At 41.4% G+C, this 18,485-nt stretch overlaps 1 protein-coding gene across 1 annotated transcript in view; it reads right to left on the bottom strand.

The window, feature by feature from the left end:
• Nucleotides 1–18,485, bottom strand: part of retreg2 (reticulophagy regulator family member 2) — an 88,387-nt gene that overhangs the window by 46,561 nt on the left and 23,341 nt on the right. Inside the window, exons 6-7 of the mRNA XM_043694413.1 lie at nucleotides 14,820–14,957; nucleotides 1,245–1,336 (exon numbers count right to left, since the gene is read on the bottom strand). Coding sequence (XP_043550348.1) covers nucleotides 1,245–1,336; nucleotides 14,820–14,957 — 230 coding nt within the window. The remainder of the gene's footprint in view (nucleotides 1–1,244; nucleotides 1,337–14,819; nucleotides 14,958–18,485) is intronic.

The following is an 18,485-nucleotide window of genomic DNA, read 5'->3' as shown; positions in this document are numbered from 1 at the left end:
CTCAGACAGAGGCTTTCAAGTTTAAAAAAAAACAAAATGTACAATGAAGGGGTGTGGCCAGTTCTCCCAGCTCAGCTTTTCTCTGGCTTGGTTTTTTTTAAAGTAGTGGATGAGAAAAAGCTGCTGGACCCACAGGAGGTGGTCCAGGCTGGTAGTCTCGCTCTCTGATTTCTATCCTGTAAGAACCTGTGTTTGATTTTACTTTTTGTGCCAAGGGGTATTTACGGGGATTGTTGCAAGTATTTGGAACAGTGTCATTAAGTTGGGAAGACCTGTTGGGCTTTTGAATAGGTTAAGTTATTCAGTTTTCTGATATTTGTGTTTCATTCAGTAATCTTGTAAATAAATTCTATTTTGTTTAAAACTAAGTGATTTGACCAGCTGGTTATCTCCTGAAATATCCACTGTACACGTACTTAAAATAAAGTTGCAGAGGGGTGTTGAAGTAGATATGCACAGAATTGAAAGTCAGCTTTGTGATCACGTTTAACTTCCAATGCGGTGTTATTTTTTTTAAAAAACACATCTTTGACTCTGACCTCTGAATCCTGACCACAATTTTCAAATTTATCAAAACTGGGTATGTGTTTATAACGGAGTTTCATTCTATTTGGCTGCTACTGAAATGGATCAACATAGAAATAGATCATTTGTCCCAGAAGATTCAACATCACTGTCTGTGCTCCATCTGAAACTATTTTCACTCCCTTCGGCTAACACCAAAGCATTCCTCAATTCATTTCTTCTTTTGTGGATATCTAGCTCTCTTTCAATATATCTTTACTATTCACCTCACCCATCCCTTTGGTAGCAAACTCCAGAAGCTCAATGTCTTGCGAATTGAAGTTTCTTCTCCATCCCTACTGGTTTTAATGACTATTACCCCACCAACCTAGTTTTGATCTGCCAAATAAGTGGAAATATCATCCCTATTTCATCACAATATTCCATAATCTTGAAGGCCTCAATCAGGTCACTGCTCAGCTGGCCTGTTAGTGGGGAAAAGTCCTTGACTGTTCAATCTTTCCTGATGGGTATAGATTTGCTATAGTTCTAGTTCCAAATACATCTTTCTTGCACATTCTCCACAGCCTCCAAATCTTCGTTATAATATGGAGATGAGAACGCTTGTAAAGTTTAAGTGACACAGATACAGTGCAGAACAGATCTTCAGAAATGAGCAGTATTAATTATCAAGAGGCAAATTAAAGTAACCGGCAGGTCAAATGCATCCAATCCAGTACCTTGGAATTAAAGCAGGAAAGTTCAGCTTCACTCTCACTCTCAGTTTCTGCTGTCGGTTCATCACAGCTCTCCGATTTCACTATTGCTTTCTCTGAAAAACAAACTATGAAGTTCAAACAAAATCTCCAAGAAATGTAATCCATATAGACAGATTGAAAATAAAATGAAATGGATTATTCAAATAAGCATAGATACAGATCAAAAACTGAAAAAGAGGTGGAGAAAGAAATACATAAATGTATAAAATGAATAAAGAACATGGAATAACAATGGGATATAACCAAGCCCAAGGAAACTGACAAAGTGGTAATTAAAAGCATAAGGGAATGAAGCTGTTACAATTCCAATAGGACTCTTTTCTTACTAGTTTTTGCTCAAAAGTGGGAGACAAAACAGGAAATTATAGGCCAGTTACCTTATAATCTCTCAATGGCAAATTACTGGAATCCATTTTTAAAGAGGCAGTAGCAAGACATGAAGAAAATCATAAAATTCAGAGGCAACATTGCTTTGTGATAGTGAAATTATGTTCAACAAACTTAATATTTGATGTAACAAACAGCATGGATAAACTGGAATCAATAGACGCAGCATATTTGAAGTTCCCAAAGGCATTCAATAGCCTGTCATGCGAAACAATACTGTACAAGACAATAGCTTCAGCTGGGGTGATATATTAGCATAGATAGGCAAGTGGCTAACAAATGAGAGGCAGTCAGGATAAGTGGGTCATTTTCAGGTTGACAAACTACAACTAATGAAGTACCACAGGAATCAGTGCTGCAGTCTTGACTATTTACCACATTAACAATTTGGATGAAGGGACAGACTTCATTGGAGTTAAAGTTAATGATACAAAAGGTAATTGAGAAAGCCTAATGGGAGGAGGATGAACAATCTGTAAAGGAATGTGGCTATGTTAGGCGAGTGGGCATAAAGTTGAAGATGGAGTAGAAAGGTTATCCACTTTAGTACATGGAATTACGAAGTAGAATATTTTTAAATGGAGGCACATTGCAAATACTGTGCTACGAGGAATCGGTGTCCTTAGGCATGAATCACAAAAAGTGAGCATGTAGGTGCAAGTTATTAGGGACAGCAATTTTACTGCAAGGAGGAAAGAATTATAAAAGATAGTGAAGTCTTTTTACAAGTGTACAGGGCACTGATGACACTGGTTGGGCAGATGTTTAGATGAATGAGAGGAATGGTATGATCTCAGTTATGTTATTACTGGATGGGGTGGCACAGTGGCTCAGTGGTTAGCACTGCTACACCACAGTGTTAGAGGCCTGGGTTTGATTCCAGCCTCGGGCAACTGTCTGTGCCAAATTTGCACATTCTCTCCACGTCTCCATGAGTTTCCTCCGGATGGTCTGGTTTCCCTCCTACGGTCTAAAGGTGTACAGGTTTGGTGGATTGGCCACACTAAATTGCCCAGAGGTGTGCAGATTTACTCATGGAAATGCAGGCATAGGGCAGAGGGGTGGATCTGGGTGTGATGCTCTTTGGAGGGTCAGTATGGACTTAATGGGCCAAATGGCCTGCTTCCACAGTGTAGGTATTCTATGATAAGTCAGATACCAGTCTGAAATCAGGCTTGATAGATTTCATTTTGGTTTTCATGAGGTGATCTTTCACAGAAATAAACATGTAATGGGGCAGAATCAGTTTTAACAATAAAACATAAGTTTATTACGCAAAAAATAAGATAAAATAGAATAGTCCAGACTTTTACATATAACTCAAATTTAAAGATAATCCCACTAATACTGAGAGTATGCACACCAGGGAGAATTCCCTTCTCTATCACTTTATAGGATTTAAACATAGAAGCAAAGAAAATAGGAATAGGCTATTCTGTCCTTCAACTTGACACCACATTCTTGATCTGTCCTACCTGTCCATCTTCCTTCCCACCGACCACCTCATTAACTAATCACCATCACCCCTGACCTGCACCTACCTATCGCCTTCCCAACTACCTTTCCCCAGTCCCAACTTCCTATTTACCTCTCAGTCCCATCCTGATGAAAGGCTTATGCCCAAAATGTCAACTCTCCTGCTCCTCAGATGCTACCTGACCTGCTGTGCTTTTCCATCACCACATGTTATCAACTCTGACGTTCCAGTATCTGTAGATCTCAATTTCTCTTATTTGGTCCTTCAAGTCTGCTCCGCCAATAATTACAATCATCCTACTCAGTACCCTGTTTCTATTTTGCCCCAATAACTATGTCTAACTCCTGGAAAACATTCAATGTTTTGGCCCCAACCACTTTCTGTGGCAGAGAATTCCACAGGCTCTCTGGGTAAAGAAATTACTCATCACTTTAACTTTATGCTTCTTGAGAATCTGATAACCTCTTCCTTCAGTCTTCATAAACGGAGCTGAGACTTTCTCAGCTTCAAATTGCACCATTAGAGTTTTATCTAAACACTTCCCTGGAACTTTCAAACTAAATTTCTTCAGGAGCAAGCCACTATTTAAGAATGGTGGCAAGGAAAAGCTAGGGAACTATAGACTGGTGAGCCTGACGTCAGTGGTGGGCAAGTTATTGGAGGGAATCCTAAAGGACAGGATTGATATTTATTTGGAAAAGCAAGGACTGATTAGGGATAGTTAATAAGGCTTTGCGCATGGGAAATGATGTCTCACTAACTTGGTTTGAGTTTTCTGAAAAAAATGAGAGGATTAATGAGGTAGACATGATCAAATGGACTTCAGTAAGGTGTTCGACAAGGTTCCTCATAGTAGACTGGTTAGCAAGGTTACATTACCTGGAATATAGGAAGAACTAGTCATTTGGATACAGAACTGGCTCGTAAGTAGAAGACAGAGGATGTGTTGCTTTTCAGACTAGAGGCTTGCAGCCAGTGTTGTGCCACAAGGATCAATGCTGGGTCCACTGCTTTTTGTCTTTTATATAAATGATTTGGATGTGAACACAGGAGGTATAGTTAATACTTTTAGAGGTGACACCGAAATTAGAGATGTAATGGACAGCCAAGAATGTTACCTCAGAGTACATTGGGCTCTTGATCAAATAAGTCAATGGGCTGAGAGTGGCAGATGGAGTTTGATTTAGATAAATGCGAGGTGCTGCATTTCAGAAAGGCAAATCAGAGCAGGACTTATATACTTAATAGTAAGATCCTGTGTTGCTGAACAAAGAGACCTTGGAGAGCAGGTTCATAGTTCCTTGAAAGTGGAGTCGCAGGTCGATAGGATAATGACGGTGGCATTGGTTAGTGCACTGAATATAGGAGTTGGGAGGTCATGTTGCAGTTGTACAGGACATTGGCTAGGCCACCTTTGGAATATTGCGTGCAATTCTGGTCTCCTTGCTATAGGGAGGATGTTGTGAAACTTGAAAGAGTTCAGAAAGGATTTACAAGGATGTTGCCCGGGTTGGAGGGCTCAAGCTATAGGGACAGGCTGAACAGGCTGGGGCTGTTTTCCCTGGAGTGTCGGAGGCTGAGGAGTGACCTTATAGAGGTTTATAAAATTATGAGGGGCATGGATAGGTTAAATAGACAAAGTCTTTTCCTTTGGGCGGTGAAGTCCAGAACTAGAGTCATAGGATTAGGGTGAGAGGGAAAAGATTTGAAAAGTACCTAAAGGGCAACTTTTTCACCCAGCTGGTGTTGCATCTATGCAATGAACTCCCAAAGACGTGGAGGCTGGTACAATTGGAACACTTTCGGCATGGATGAGTTGGATCAAACGAGTTGATTCCATGCTGTACATCTCTATGACTCTATAATTGTTTCACAATTCCAGCTTCAGCCAAGACCTCTGCAAACCTCAAACCAACAGATCTTTCAAGCTATTACTATTAAGCCAAAAACAATTCCAGATTCTTCTACCTGAAACCTAATACATATTTTCTTACCGTATTCATTCATAAACTTCACCCAAGGAAAACGCCATTACTCTCTCACGTATTTCTATTTTGATGTGTTTCAAAAGAAATCACAATGGTGCCAGAAATACAAATGAACCCTGTCTCACACTGAAATCCCAAATGCCACTAGAGTAAAACCTACAGTAAGTCAAACTAAAACAAATAAAAAGCATACCTTACTTCACATATTATTGAACATTTCAAGACCCTGACAAGACCGGACAGGACGAATGCTAAAGAGTTGCGTTCCCCCCCCCCATTGTGCAAATCTATATCCAAGGGGGAAATTTCAGAATATGGATGTACCCACAAGATGAAGACATGTACAAATTTCTTTTCTCAATCATTAACCTTTGGAATTTTCTTCCGCAGAGAGTAATGAAGATGAGACGTGAGTAAATAAATTGAATTTTTTTGATCTGAAAGGGAATCAAGAGTTCTGGGGAGAATGTTGGAATGTGAAGTTAAGGTGACATCCAGACTAGTTGTGATCTTATTGAATATTAGTGCAGGGTTTAGGGGTCAATCTACTCGTGCTCCTATATTTAATATTATGTGAGCATATGTACCCTTACTATCCCCATATTACTAAAATTCCCAAAACCTAATGGACTTGGATATGCTCAAACAGGAGTATCCATGAATCAATGGCATAAAATACTAAATGTTCTAGTGGAGAAATTTCTCATTTTGAATGGTTGACCTCTTATTCTGAGGCAGTGACCTATATTCTAAAGTTCTCAGCCAGCAGAAACACCTCAGCATCGGTGCTGTTAATCCCACGTAAGAATTTTACACGTTCCAATTAGATCACCTCTCATTCTTCTTAACGTCAAGGAATACCAGCCTTGTCATGAAGTAATCTCCTCGCCCCAGGAATCAATCTAGATACGAAGCATAAAACTGAACACAGCATTCCTATGTATACTCAGCAATGTCCTGTACATGTGGTACAGTTTCAAGGTACATAGACACCATCGAGAGAGAGCAGATAAAAACTGTAGCAGGTAGATTTCAATGCAATTAAATACAATCGCATCCATTTTAGATGAAAAAAGGAAAATTCAAAACGATTTAAAATTATATAAAGTGAGGGACAGTGGAGGTCAAAAGAATATTAAGCACAGATCACAAGTATATAGTCAGGCACAAAATAGTCAAATTACTTATGGAATGTTAGCCCTTTCAACTAGAGGAATGGATTTTAAAAAGAAGGCCTTGCTACAGTTATTTAAAACCCTTAAAAAAAATCCACTGGCTTTGGAATGAGTGCAGACCAAGGAAAAAAGTGCTTCCAGAGCTCCAAAGTTATGAACAAAGATTACATAAACTAGGTTAAAAACCTTTTGACCTAATATCATATGGCCTTGTTCATCCATTTGAAAAAGGCCATCTCTGACCATTCACTGTCCACATTCTCCTTTCACAACTCAAACACTGCCTCCTTCTGCATCCATCCCTGGAAAACAAAACTATTCCCCAGAACACTTACATTTACACTCCCAAAATCCCAGCTCTCTACTAGCTATTACATTTCTACAGCCACTGATTTACTCAAGCAGACCCTCACTTCCTTTAATGTCAGAGTTCCCAATACAACTCTTACTCTCTAACCGCAGTCATTTCCCTTGTTATGGCTCTCATCGTACCGCTTAAGGTCTGAAAGATGCAGGCATAAAAGGTTGACAACTGATTTAACTATCCACTGCCAGATCTGGCTGGACTATTTAAAACTCCTTGGTTCTGTTAAAACCCATAACTGTCCCAGGATTAGTGTGGAATGCTAACATAACCCTTGATTTTTCTTCACAGCAAACCATCTTCTTAAACCCGTTCCTCTCCACCCTCACCTCCAAGTGTGAAGTCTGAGCTTCCTTATTGTTCAGATTGAGACAATTTGTTTCAGTTGCTGTCATGTGCCTCCCTTCCACTAGCCCAGCAACTCCAGCTTCTTCTGAAGCTACAACCCATGTACTCATCCTAAACTCATTTGTTTTGATAGATTCATGCCCACATTCTCGCTCCCGCTGAGCTCACCTCGTTAGTGTGACTTGCCTCCTATTCCCACTGAATGCTCACTCATTTCCCTCCCTCCAGCCCCATACTAACCATTAGCTTTTCAGGTGTTCTCCCTCTCTTAAATTAGCCTTCATCACCTCTCCTCAAAACCCAAGTTTTCGCCTCAACATCCTTGCAAATTACTATCACATGTTCAGACTCCCTCTGTTCTGCAAACCTAGCGTTCTCCTCCTACCCCATTATTCTCAATGGTATTGCTCTCTTTCTCTGGCCTCTTGAACATTGCCAGTTTTATTCACTCCACCTTTGGTGATTATACCTTCAATTGCCTAGGCCCCAAGCTCTGGAATTCCCTCCCTAAAACTGCTCTGCCTATCTGCCTCACTTGCCTCTTACGAGGCTCCTTAAAACATACCTCTTTTGCCAAGTTATGTTATCTAACCCAAGACTGATGTATGCATTTTAATGACTACTTTGTTTCATAATCCTTGTAGCAACTTGATTTATCATGTTAACGGTGCTGTATAAATTAAACTTTAATTCCCTGGAATATGGATCATTATGCGTAATTCAATGAAACGTTTAGGAATTTGAAAAGAATTGATTAGGTAGACAAAAGAGAATGACTTTCCACCAGTGCTAGAAAAATTAGAGATTGTATAAATAAAGCACTAATTATGTAAAATGTGACATAATTATGGAAATATGTCAGGTGCTGGCTCCTGTGTCTGTGGATAAAGACAGCTTACATGCAGCACATGCTTACTTACACCTTCAACATGGGTTGGGGACCAACATTAAACATCAATTATTTTAAATATTTGAAATTAAATCATGAGTAATATATTGTCTGTTCACTGGAGTGAACTCCCTGGAGATGCAGTTCAAGCACTTCTCAGCAGAGGGAGCTGAAGTTACAAGTTATCAGCTGTGCCAGTGGAGTGTCAGCAACTGCTTCAGTCAGACCTCATCACAGCAACAAACTCATCCTGACAAAAACGCCCGACTCAAATCCTGCCTTGGAGGTACTGATGTTGGACTGGGGTGGACAAAGTTAAAAACCATACAACACCAGGTTAAAGTCCAATAGGTTTCAGAGTGCCACTCCTTCATCAGGTGGTTGTGGAGGTTAAGATCATGCTCACAGAATTTATAGCCAAAGGAGCCCAGGGTCATGGATTTACATGTCAGAGAACAGAAACCAGCATATCCCATTAAAAAAGATGAAAGTTTTAATCAAAGATTGTTGACTGTATCTTGTCTCCATGACACTTGATTCCTTTGGCTATAAATTCTGTGAGCATGACCTTTACCTCCACAACCACCTGATGAAGGAGCAGCGCTCTGAAAGCTCATGTTTCCAAATTAACCTGATGGGCTATAACCTAGTGTTATGTGATTTTTAACTTTGTCTCAAATCAGTAATTTAGAACAGAAGATGACCATTCTACCCCTCCAGCAGATGTGAATATTCAATCAGATTCGCCTTAACCGGAAACTGTGACCTCACATCCCTGATTGTCCCATCTGATGTCTATTTTTGTCAAACCCCTTTAGCAACTTATATGCTTCAGTTAGATCTCAGCTCAGTCTTCTAAACTTTGAGCAGTTTCGGCATATACTCTAATTTGCCTTCATAACACAAGACTTTCATCACTGAAATTAACCTAGCAAACCTGCTCTGAACTGATTCCAATGCAATACATTGTTGCTGAAGGGGACCAAACCTGTATGCAGTGCTCCAGATGTGGTCTCTTTAATGCCTTACATGTTTGTAACAACACTTCCCTACTTTTATACTCCATTCCTTTACCAATAAATGCCAAAATTCCATTTGCTTTTTACCTGCTGTACCTGAATGTAGACGGGTTGGTCAGTAAATCTGTGTACGATATGAAAATTGGTAGGGTTGTAGTTAGGAAGATAGCCTTAGATGTCAAGATATAGACAGACTGTCAGATGGGTCGATCAGTGGCAAATGGAATTCAATTTGGATAAGAGAGAGAAGTGGGGCAGACAAACAAGATTAGATTAGATTATTTAGTGTGGAAACAGGCCCTTCGGCCCAACAAGTCCGCACCGACCCTCCGAGGAGCAACACACCCAGACCCATTCCTCTACATTTACTCCATCACCTGACACTACGGGCAATTTAGCATGGCCAATTCACCTAACCTGCACATCGTTGGACTGTGGGAGGAAACCGGAGCACCCGGAGGAAAACCACGCAGACACGGCGAGAATGTGCAAACTCCACACATATAGTTGCCTGAGGCGGGAATTGAACCCAGGTCCCTGGTGCTGTGAGGCAGCAGTGCTAGCCACTGTGCCACAAGGTAAGGGGATACATGATGAATGTTAGAACCCTGGGAAACATCTGGAATCAGATGGACGAGCACACGTCCATCAACCCCTGAAGGTAGCAGGACAGGTAGATAAAGTAAAGAATAACCTGCTCAGTACATTTCCCCCCAAGAAATGGCAATTGTTTTAAGTGCCTCCTTTTTCACAATCGCTACATTACCTGCTATTATTGGAATAGTGGTTAGAGCATTTTAATTATGAAGAGAGGCTGGATAGACTATGTTTTCAGGTTGGCAACCTACAACCAGTGGGGCTCTACAGGGATCAGTAATGTATTTAATGACTTGGAAGAAGGAAGCAACATACTACAGCCACATTTGCAGATAATATAAAGTAGGTGGAAAGGCAAGTTGTAAGAGGGATACAAAGTTTATACAGAGATATTGTTAGGTTAAGTAAATGGGCAAAATGTTGGCAAAAGGAGTATAATGTAGGAAAATGGAAGGGAGAACAAAAGAACAGTATTATTTAAAAGGAGAAAAGCTGCAGAAACTGCAACACAAAAGGGACTTCAGGGTCTTGTACATGAAACACAGGTGCAGCAAGTAATTAGGAAGACTAATGGATTGTTGACTCTCATTTCAAAAGAGTAGTGAAGTCTCACTACAACTGTACAAATTAGAATTAAGAGTCTAATCACTACTATGAAACCATTGTCAATTGTCAGAAAAACCCACCTGATTCTCTAATGTCCTTTAAGGAAGAAAGCTGCCATTCTTACCTGGTCTGACCTACATGACTCCAGACCCACAGGAATGGGGTTGACTCTTACCTGCCCTTTGGGATGGGCAATAAATGCTGGCCTAGCCAGCGACATCCTCATCCCATGATTGAATAAAAACAAAGGATTTGGTGAGACCACTGCAGAGTACAGAGGGCAGTTTTGGTCTCCTTATTGAAATATATAATGCAATTGAGGCAGTTAATAGGTACCATTGGATGATCCCTGATATGGAGGGATTGCCTTATGAACAAAGGATAAATAGGCTGGCACTCTACTCAATGGAGTTTAGAAGAATGAGAGGTAATTTCACTAAAATATAGGAGATTCTGAAGGCACTTGACAGGGTAAATGCTGAGAAGATGTTTCCCCTTGTGGGAGAGTAAGGGCATACTTTCAGAAAAAAGGGACACCGATTTAAGACTGAGATGAAGAGGAATTTCTTTTGAGGGCATAGTATCTCTGGAACTTGCCACAGAGAGAAGTGTGACAGAGTCCTTGTGTATATTTGAGGCCGAGATAGATAGATTCTTAATCAGTTGGGGAAACAAAGGTCTTTGTTCTCTGCCTTGGACTCCCGGCCTCAGCACAGGGTTGGATTTTTAGCCTACGACACCAGGCCTCAGCACAATCCCAGCATGGAGACCTCCCAACCTAGCATGGCCTCAGCTGGATTTCAGGTCTCGAGATGATTCCAGAGCAGTCTCCTGGCCTCGACTACCTTGAGGTGAACCCTGGCATGGTCTGCAGTCTAGGCCCCCAGCAGACTGGTGACCAGGTGCCAGTGAGGACTGGGTAAGAAGGAACATTATTCTGAACTTTTCATTTCTCTATTTTCTAATTTATTCCTGCAATTTGCAATGCTGGACTTTTTATTTCTTTATTTTCTAATTTGTTTTCCCATAAGAACTTGGGCTGAGAAATCTGTACCTAGTTACCTTTGTATATAAGATGGCGCAGTAGAATTAGTATCCCTACAGGCCCTTCCACCCATCAAGTCTACACTAACCTTCCGTAAAGTATCCCAACCAAACCCATTCCCCATTACTCTATATTTATCTGACTAGTGCGGAAGTGGGTACTGCAGATGCTGGAGAATAGAGTGGTGCTGGAAAAGCACCGCAGGTCAGGCAGCATCCGAGGAGCAGGATAAATCCACATTTCGGACAAAAGAGGGCTTTTGCCCGAAATGTCGATTTTCCTGCTCCTCAGATGCTGCCTGATCTGCTGTGCTTTTCCAGCACCACTCTAATCTTGACCCTGACCAATGCACCTTACCGACACATCCATAGACACTATGGTCAATTTAGCATGGCTAATTCACCTAACCTGCACATCTTTGGATTGTGGGAGGAAACTGAAGCACCCAGAGGAAACCCATGCAGACTCAGGGGAAATTAGCAAACTCCACACAGTTGCCAGAGGCTGGAATTAAACCCTGGCCCTTGACACTGTGAGGCAGCAGTATTAACCACTGAGCAACCGTGCTGCCTTAAGTCAGCGGCAGTGTAAACTTTTCATTGTACTCACGTGAGTATGTGACAATAAAGCTAATTCAAACTTGAACTCAAAATGGCAAGAAAGTGTATGTGAGGAATGTCTGATCAGCCGCAATCCTATTGTATCAGCTTGAAAGGCCAAACGTTCTACTCCTGTTCCTAGTCCATATGGACTGATGATCTTTTGAACAGAGAAGGCTGAGGGGGTATCTGATTGAGGTGTTTAGGATTATGAGTGTCATGGACAGGGTAGATAGGAAGCAGCCATTTCCTCTTACGTGAAGGGTCAATAATGAAAGGCACAATTTTAAGGTGAAGGGCAGGAGTTTATCTGGAATGCACTACATGGAAGTGTAGTTGAGATGGGAAATCTCTCAAACTTTTAAAAGTACATAGATGAACATTTGAAATGTCATAACATTCAAAGATCTGGGTTAAGTGCAGGAAAGCAGGATTAGTGCAGATAGGGCAGCAGAGACTTGGTGGGCCATAGGGTCTTTGCTGTACTGTATGGTCAGTGGTGGGATCATAGGAGAAAGAGAGGACTGCAGATGCTGGAGATCAGAATTGAGATTGTGTTGCTGGAAAAGTACAGCAGGTCAGGCAGCATCAGAGGAGCAAGAGAATCGATGTTTTGGGCCGGAGCTCTTCATCAGAAATATGATTCCTGATGAAGAGCTCCAGCCCGAAACGTCAATTCTCTTGCTCCTCGGATGCTGCTTGTCCTGTTGTGCTTTTCCAACAACACGCTCTACAGTGGTGGGATCATGATGAGTTAAAACAGAAGTTGTTCAAAGTGAAAATGAGCACAACCAGGCAGATGGTGGTGATAGAAGGTAACTGAACAGGCCTCTTTTTAAGGAAGAAGTGAACCACCCTGATGGAGAGTAGATGTGTAGCAGGAATGCACATCCATGGTGAAGCGGAGATAGCCAAGGCCAGAGAACTGGGAACTGTGGAACTGATGTAAAGTTTTTTAAAATTCATTCAAGATACATGGGTTCTTGCTGGCTGGCCAACATTTATTGCCCATTCCTAGTTGCCCTTGAGAAAGTGACAGTGAGTGGTCATCTTGAACCGTTGCAATCCACATGCTGAAGGTTGACCTACAATGCTATTAGGAAAGGAATTCCAGGATTTTGACCCAGTGACACTGAAGGAATGGTGATATATTTCCAAGTCAGGGTGGTGAGTAGTTTGGAGGGGAACTTGCAGGGGGTGGTATTCCCAGATATCTGCTGCCCTTGTCCTTCTAGATGAAAACAGTCTTGTATTTGTGAAGTACTATCAGAGGATCTTTGGTTGATTTTTGCAGTGTATCTTGTAGATGATTCACACTGCTGCTAAATGGTGGAGGGAGTGGATGTTTGTAGATGTGGTGCCAATCAAGCGGGCTGCTTTGTCCTGGATGGTGTCAAGCTTCTTGAGTGTCACTGGGGCTGCACCCATCCAGGCAAGTTGGAGAGTATTCCAACACACCCCGACTTGTGCCTTGTGGATGGTAGTCAGACTTTGGGGAGTTACTCACTTCAGTATTCTTAGCTTCTGAACTGGTGTTGTAGCCACTGCATTTATGTGATGAGTCCAATTGAGTTGCTAGTCAATGATAACCCATGAGATGTTGATAGTGGGGGATTCAGTGATGGTAACAACACTAAATATCAAGGGGCCACGGTTAGATGATCTCTTCGGATTGATCCTCCACATAAAGACCATCATTTTCCAGCCCCTTTTAGTTTTGAAGAGTCATATTGGGCCCAAAACGTGAACTGTTTCTCTTCTCACAGATGCTACCAGATCAGACTTTCTCCAGCACTTTGTTTTTATTTTGAATGCCCAGCATTCACGGAATGTTCTTTGAGCATTTAATTTCTTATTTTTAGACTCCATACAATAAAATTCAATTTTCCATATGCAGTTTTAAACACTTGCCTGATAACTTTTGTGATTTCCATACAAGGACACCCAAATCATACTGCACTGCAACATTCTGGAGCCTTTCCTTACTTAAGATATTATTGTGATTTTCTATTCTTCCTTCCCAAAAGAACAGAGTGCATTTTCCTCCATTATACTCCACTGTAAAACTTTTGTCCTTTCACACCTTCTAGATCCCTTTGTAGGCTATGTACTAGGAACATTAATAAGCCATTCAGCCCATCGAGCCTGTTTACCATTCAGTATGATCATAGCTATATTCCTGTCATCACAACTTGCTTTCCTATCTACCTCTAGCAGCAGCATATTTGGCTGCACTGCAATCTGTTGCTCCATCCCACATCATTGACATACATTGTAAATAGTCAAGTGCCCAGTACTGATCCTTATGGTACTCCACTGCCAGTTTGCCAATCTGAAAGTTACACATTTATCTCCATTCTGTTTCCTGTTAAGTTAAACAATTCTCTGTCCATGTTAATTTTTAACCACCCAGCATCTTGGGTTCTTACCTTCTACTGTAAGCTTTTATGCAGCACCTTATCAAATGCCTTTTGCATATCCAAATACACTTCACCCGCTGGCTTGCCTTTACCTACCCTGCTTGTTACATCCTCAAAGAACTAATACATTTGTCATAAACTATTTCCCTTTCACAGAACATATTGATTCAGACTGATTGTATTATGCTTTTCTAAATGTCTTATCACCATAAGAATGCATCGCTAGAGGTAAGCCTCAATCTACCCTGTAAACACCTTTACATATCTTAAACACCTTGATTTGATTATCCCTTAATTTCCTACAATTGCTGGAATACATGCCTGCTCTTTGTTCCTTCATTATTTAAGCTTTTGGTATCCAGGATCACTGTGGTGAATTTGCACTACTCCCCTTCCAAGGCCACAATCTCCTTCCTGAGATGTGAGGCGCAGACTGAACCCAGTTACTCCAGATGGGATTTGACCAGAATTCTATGCAACTAGAATGTCATTCCAACCCTTTTTTATTCTAAGTCCTGACATTATGGGCAATATTCCATGAATGTTTTGATTATTTTGTATACCTGTGCATTAGCTTCTAGCGATTTCTGTTTCTCCCGTAAGGGAGCAGCCGGTGACTTACTCTTCCTGTCCCTCTGTCGGTGCTGGGTGCCACCCTTCATGCTGTAATCCAGCTTCATCAACACAGGCTCCAGCCCTGTGTACATCTTCTGAATAAGCTCATGGTAAACCACCAAAGGCCACAGTAGCAGGCTCAGTACTAGAACAACAACAACAGGGTCTGTAAATGACATGACCACACTCCCCAGCAACGTCATTTCAAGCTATGTCCAACTCAGTGCTGTCCCTGTCCTGGCAGTGTTTGATGGGGACAATATAAAGAGCTTTACGGCATATTGAAACCCAAGTTGTTCCTGTTTTGGGAGTGTTTGATGGCAACAGTGTTTTAACGCTGTACCTAACCGGTCACTGTCCTGCGAATATTTAATTTAGACAGTGCTTTTAATAGAAATTACATTTTGTAATATTAACATTGCTACTTAACAAGCACAAAACATAATATTGAGATGTGAGTGAAGATAGTTGCTCAGTCTGAGATTCAACTGAAGAGTCACCTGGACTGGAACATTAGCTTGCGCTCTCTCTCCATGGATGCTGCCTGACCCACTGTGATCGCCAGCATTTGTTGTTTTCAGACTATTTTGATTAAATGTGTTTATTTCCAGTTTTACACAGATGCTTCTAAATAACTCACACCTGTATTCACTTTCCTTCGTTGATCGCTGGCTCATTGTTTTGTTAGGTTAAAGATGTACAGGTGGAAGGTATTGATGGATTCAGTGCCTTGAGCACATTCTTACTTTCTCGATGTCCGTCAGAATGCTCGAAGCCTTGAGCAGGGGCTCTGCAGGACCCAGACAGCATGATTACTCTCTAACATGACATTCTAATTTGAATTTTGTCAATTTAGATTTTGCACATTCTATTTCTCAGAGTACCCTTTTAAGAGTCTTTAATCTGTCTAACTTAGTTAAATTTGATTAATAAAGTGGTTTTAAAGAACTTTCCACCACCATGTTAGGGGATGTTAGTGTGCAGTGGTAGTGTCCTGTCTCTGAGCCAGAAGGTCAAGGGTCAATTCCAACCTGCCACAGAGGTTTATCCAAATATGCTTGAAAGACCAATTAAATATGTCCCCTGCACCACCATGCAAGGGGGCTTGTCGCCCATCTATAACAGTCCTACCACCAGAACATTCAGGTTTGAGTCCTACTTGCCCCAGATGCATATCACATGTTCAAATAGGATAACTTTTTAAAAACTGGAAATAAAGGCTCCTGGGATACTGGCAGTTGGTTAGAGAGAAGGCAGTCATTTACAATGTTGCAATCTATAAATAAATCCAACATTAAATAAAAAGGATGGCATCCGGTTTCTTGCTTTACCGTTTGACTTCAAAATGAATTAACAGTACCAGAGAGAGAATTACCTAAAGGTGTAGATTGGAAACTATAATCTGTTACTTTTCAGAAGAATGCTTGTGGAAGAGTAAATTATCCTGGTATGATTATATACTGACAGAGCAGGGTACATAGGCTCAATGGTCTACTTTTGCTCCTCTTTGTATGTTCTCAGAATCATCTGCCAAGAGAAAGGAGGATGTGAATGTGTGGTCATGGCTTTCATTCTTACGTCAGAGAAAACAATTTGTCATCTTGGTATTGTTGTTTTCTAACAATCATGGTGATAACACATCTGACTGTGGGACACAGATATCCTGCAGTAATAATCCAGTCAGACAAGTGGAGATAGAGCGTGCAGCTTGACTAAACTATATAATAGATCAAGGATTACAGATCAAGCTGGAAGGCCAGCTTTTAGGCAGATAGTGTTATGGAGGTGCGTGCCTCAGAGGTGGACCCCTCACTCCGAATCGTCTGTGCCCTGGACTGGTTTGGTCCTGTTTGCCAGCACCTGACCAGTGCCCTTCTGGACACTTCCTGTTCATCTACGTATCCAGATGCCTTTTAGATGTTGTGGTTGTGTCTGCCTAAACCGTTTCCTCTGGTGGCTCATTCCATGCACACATTGCCCTGTGAGAAAGGGTTGTTCCTTCAGTCTCGAAGCTTTCCCCCCTCAGCCTGAACCTGTGCCCTCTAATTCTGGACTCCCCCACTCCAGGATTTAGAAGAATGAGGAGAGATCAAATTGAGGTAATCAAGATGATAAAAGGTATGGATAAAAACAGATGTGGAAACATTTCCTAAAGAAGGGCTTATGCCCGAAACATCGATTCTCCTGCTCCTTGGATGCTGCCTGACCTGCTGTGCTTTTCCAGCAGCACATTTTTCAGCTCTGGTCTCCAGCATCTGCAGTCCTCACTTTCTCCTCCTTTAAATACCAGCAAGGCCACTTGTGTGTGGAACCACAGGAGATGGGGGAGATACTAAACAAATATTTTGCATCAGTGTTTCTGTGGAGAAGGATATGAAAACTAGAGAACTAGTGGTGGTGCTGATTGTGTTAAAATACATTAAGGTGGACAAATCCCTGGAACCTGATCAGATGCACCCTAGAACTCTGTGGGAAGTTAGCAAAGTGATTTCTGGGCCCCTTGCTGAGATATTTGTATCACTGGTAGCCACAAGTGAAGTATCAGAAAACTAGAGGTTGGCTAACATGATGCCACTATTTTATATCATTGACATCCACAAGCCTCCTTCTTCCTCTTGTCAAGAGGAAAACGGCGGCTTATGTGAGGAGGCGGCATGAAGGCTCAGATAGGGGGCTGGAGAGTTATAAGTTAGCCAGAAAAGATTTAAAGAGAGGGTTAAGAGGAGCCAGGAGGGACATGAGAAGTTCTTGACGAGTAGGATCAAGGAAAACCCTAAGGCCTTCAATAGGTATATCAGGAATAAAAAAACGATGAGAGTAAGATTTGGGCCAAAGATAGTTGTGGAAAGTTGTGTTTGGAATTTGAGGACACGGGGAGGCGCTTAATAAATACTTTTCATCAGTATTCACACTGGAAAAGGGCAATGTTTGTGGGAATATGGAGATACAGGCTACAAGATTATATGGGATTGCGGTTGACAAACAGGAGGTTTTAGCAATTTTGGAAAATCTGAAAATAGATAAGACCCCTGGGCTATGTGGAATTTATCCTCAGATTCTCTGGGAAGCCATGGAAGAGATTGCCGAGCCTTTGGCTTTGATCTTTAGGTCATCACTGTCGACAGGAGTAGTGCCAGAGGACTGGAGGATGGCAAATGTTGTTCCCTGGTTTAAGATAGGGAGTTGGAACAGCTCTGGTAATTTTAGGCCAGTAAGCCTTATTTCGGTTGTGGGTAAGGTGTTAGAAAAGGTTATAAGAGATAGGACTTACAATCATCTGGAAAGGAATAATTTGATTAGGGATAGTCAACACGTTTTTGTGAAGGGTAGGTCGTGCCTCACTAACCTTATTGAGTTCTTTGAGAAGGTGACCACACAGGTGGATGAAGGTAAAGCAGTTGATGTGGTGTATTTGGACTTCAATAAGGCATTTGATAAGGTTCCCCATGATAGACTATTGCACAAAATACAGAGTTTCGAGATTGAAGGTGATTTAGCGGCTTGAATCAGAAATTGGCTAGCTGAAAGAAGACAGGGTGGTGGTTGATGGGAAATGTTCATCCTAGAGTTCAGTTACTAGTGGTGTACCACAAGGATGTTTTGGGGCCACTGCTGTTTGGCATTTTTATAAATTACCTGGATGAGAGTGGAAAAGGATGGGTTAGTAAATTTG

This window comes from Chiloscyllium plagiosum, chromosome 7 (genome assembly GCF_004010195.1).
Source record: "Chiloscyllium plagiosum isolate BGI_BamShark_2017 chromosome 7, ASM401019v2, whole genome shotgun sequence".
Lineage (NCBI taxonomy): Eukaryota > Metazoa > Chordata > Chondrichthyes > Orectolobiformes > Hemiscylliidae > Chiloscyllium > Chiloscyllium plagiosum.
The sequence above is the reverse complement of the archived record's forward strand: the minus strand, read 5'-3'. Positions and strand labels throughout refer to the sequence as shown.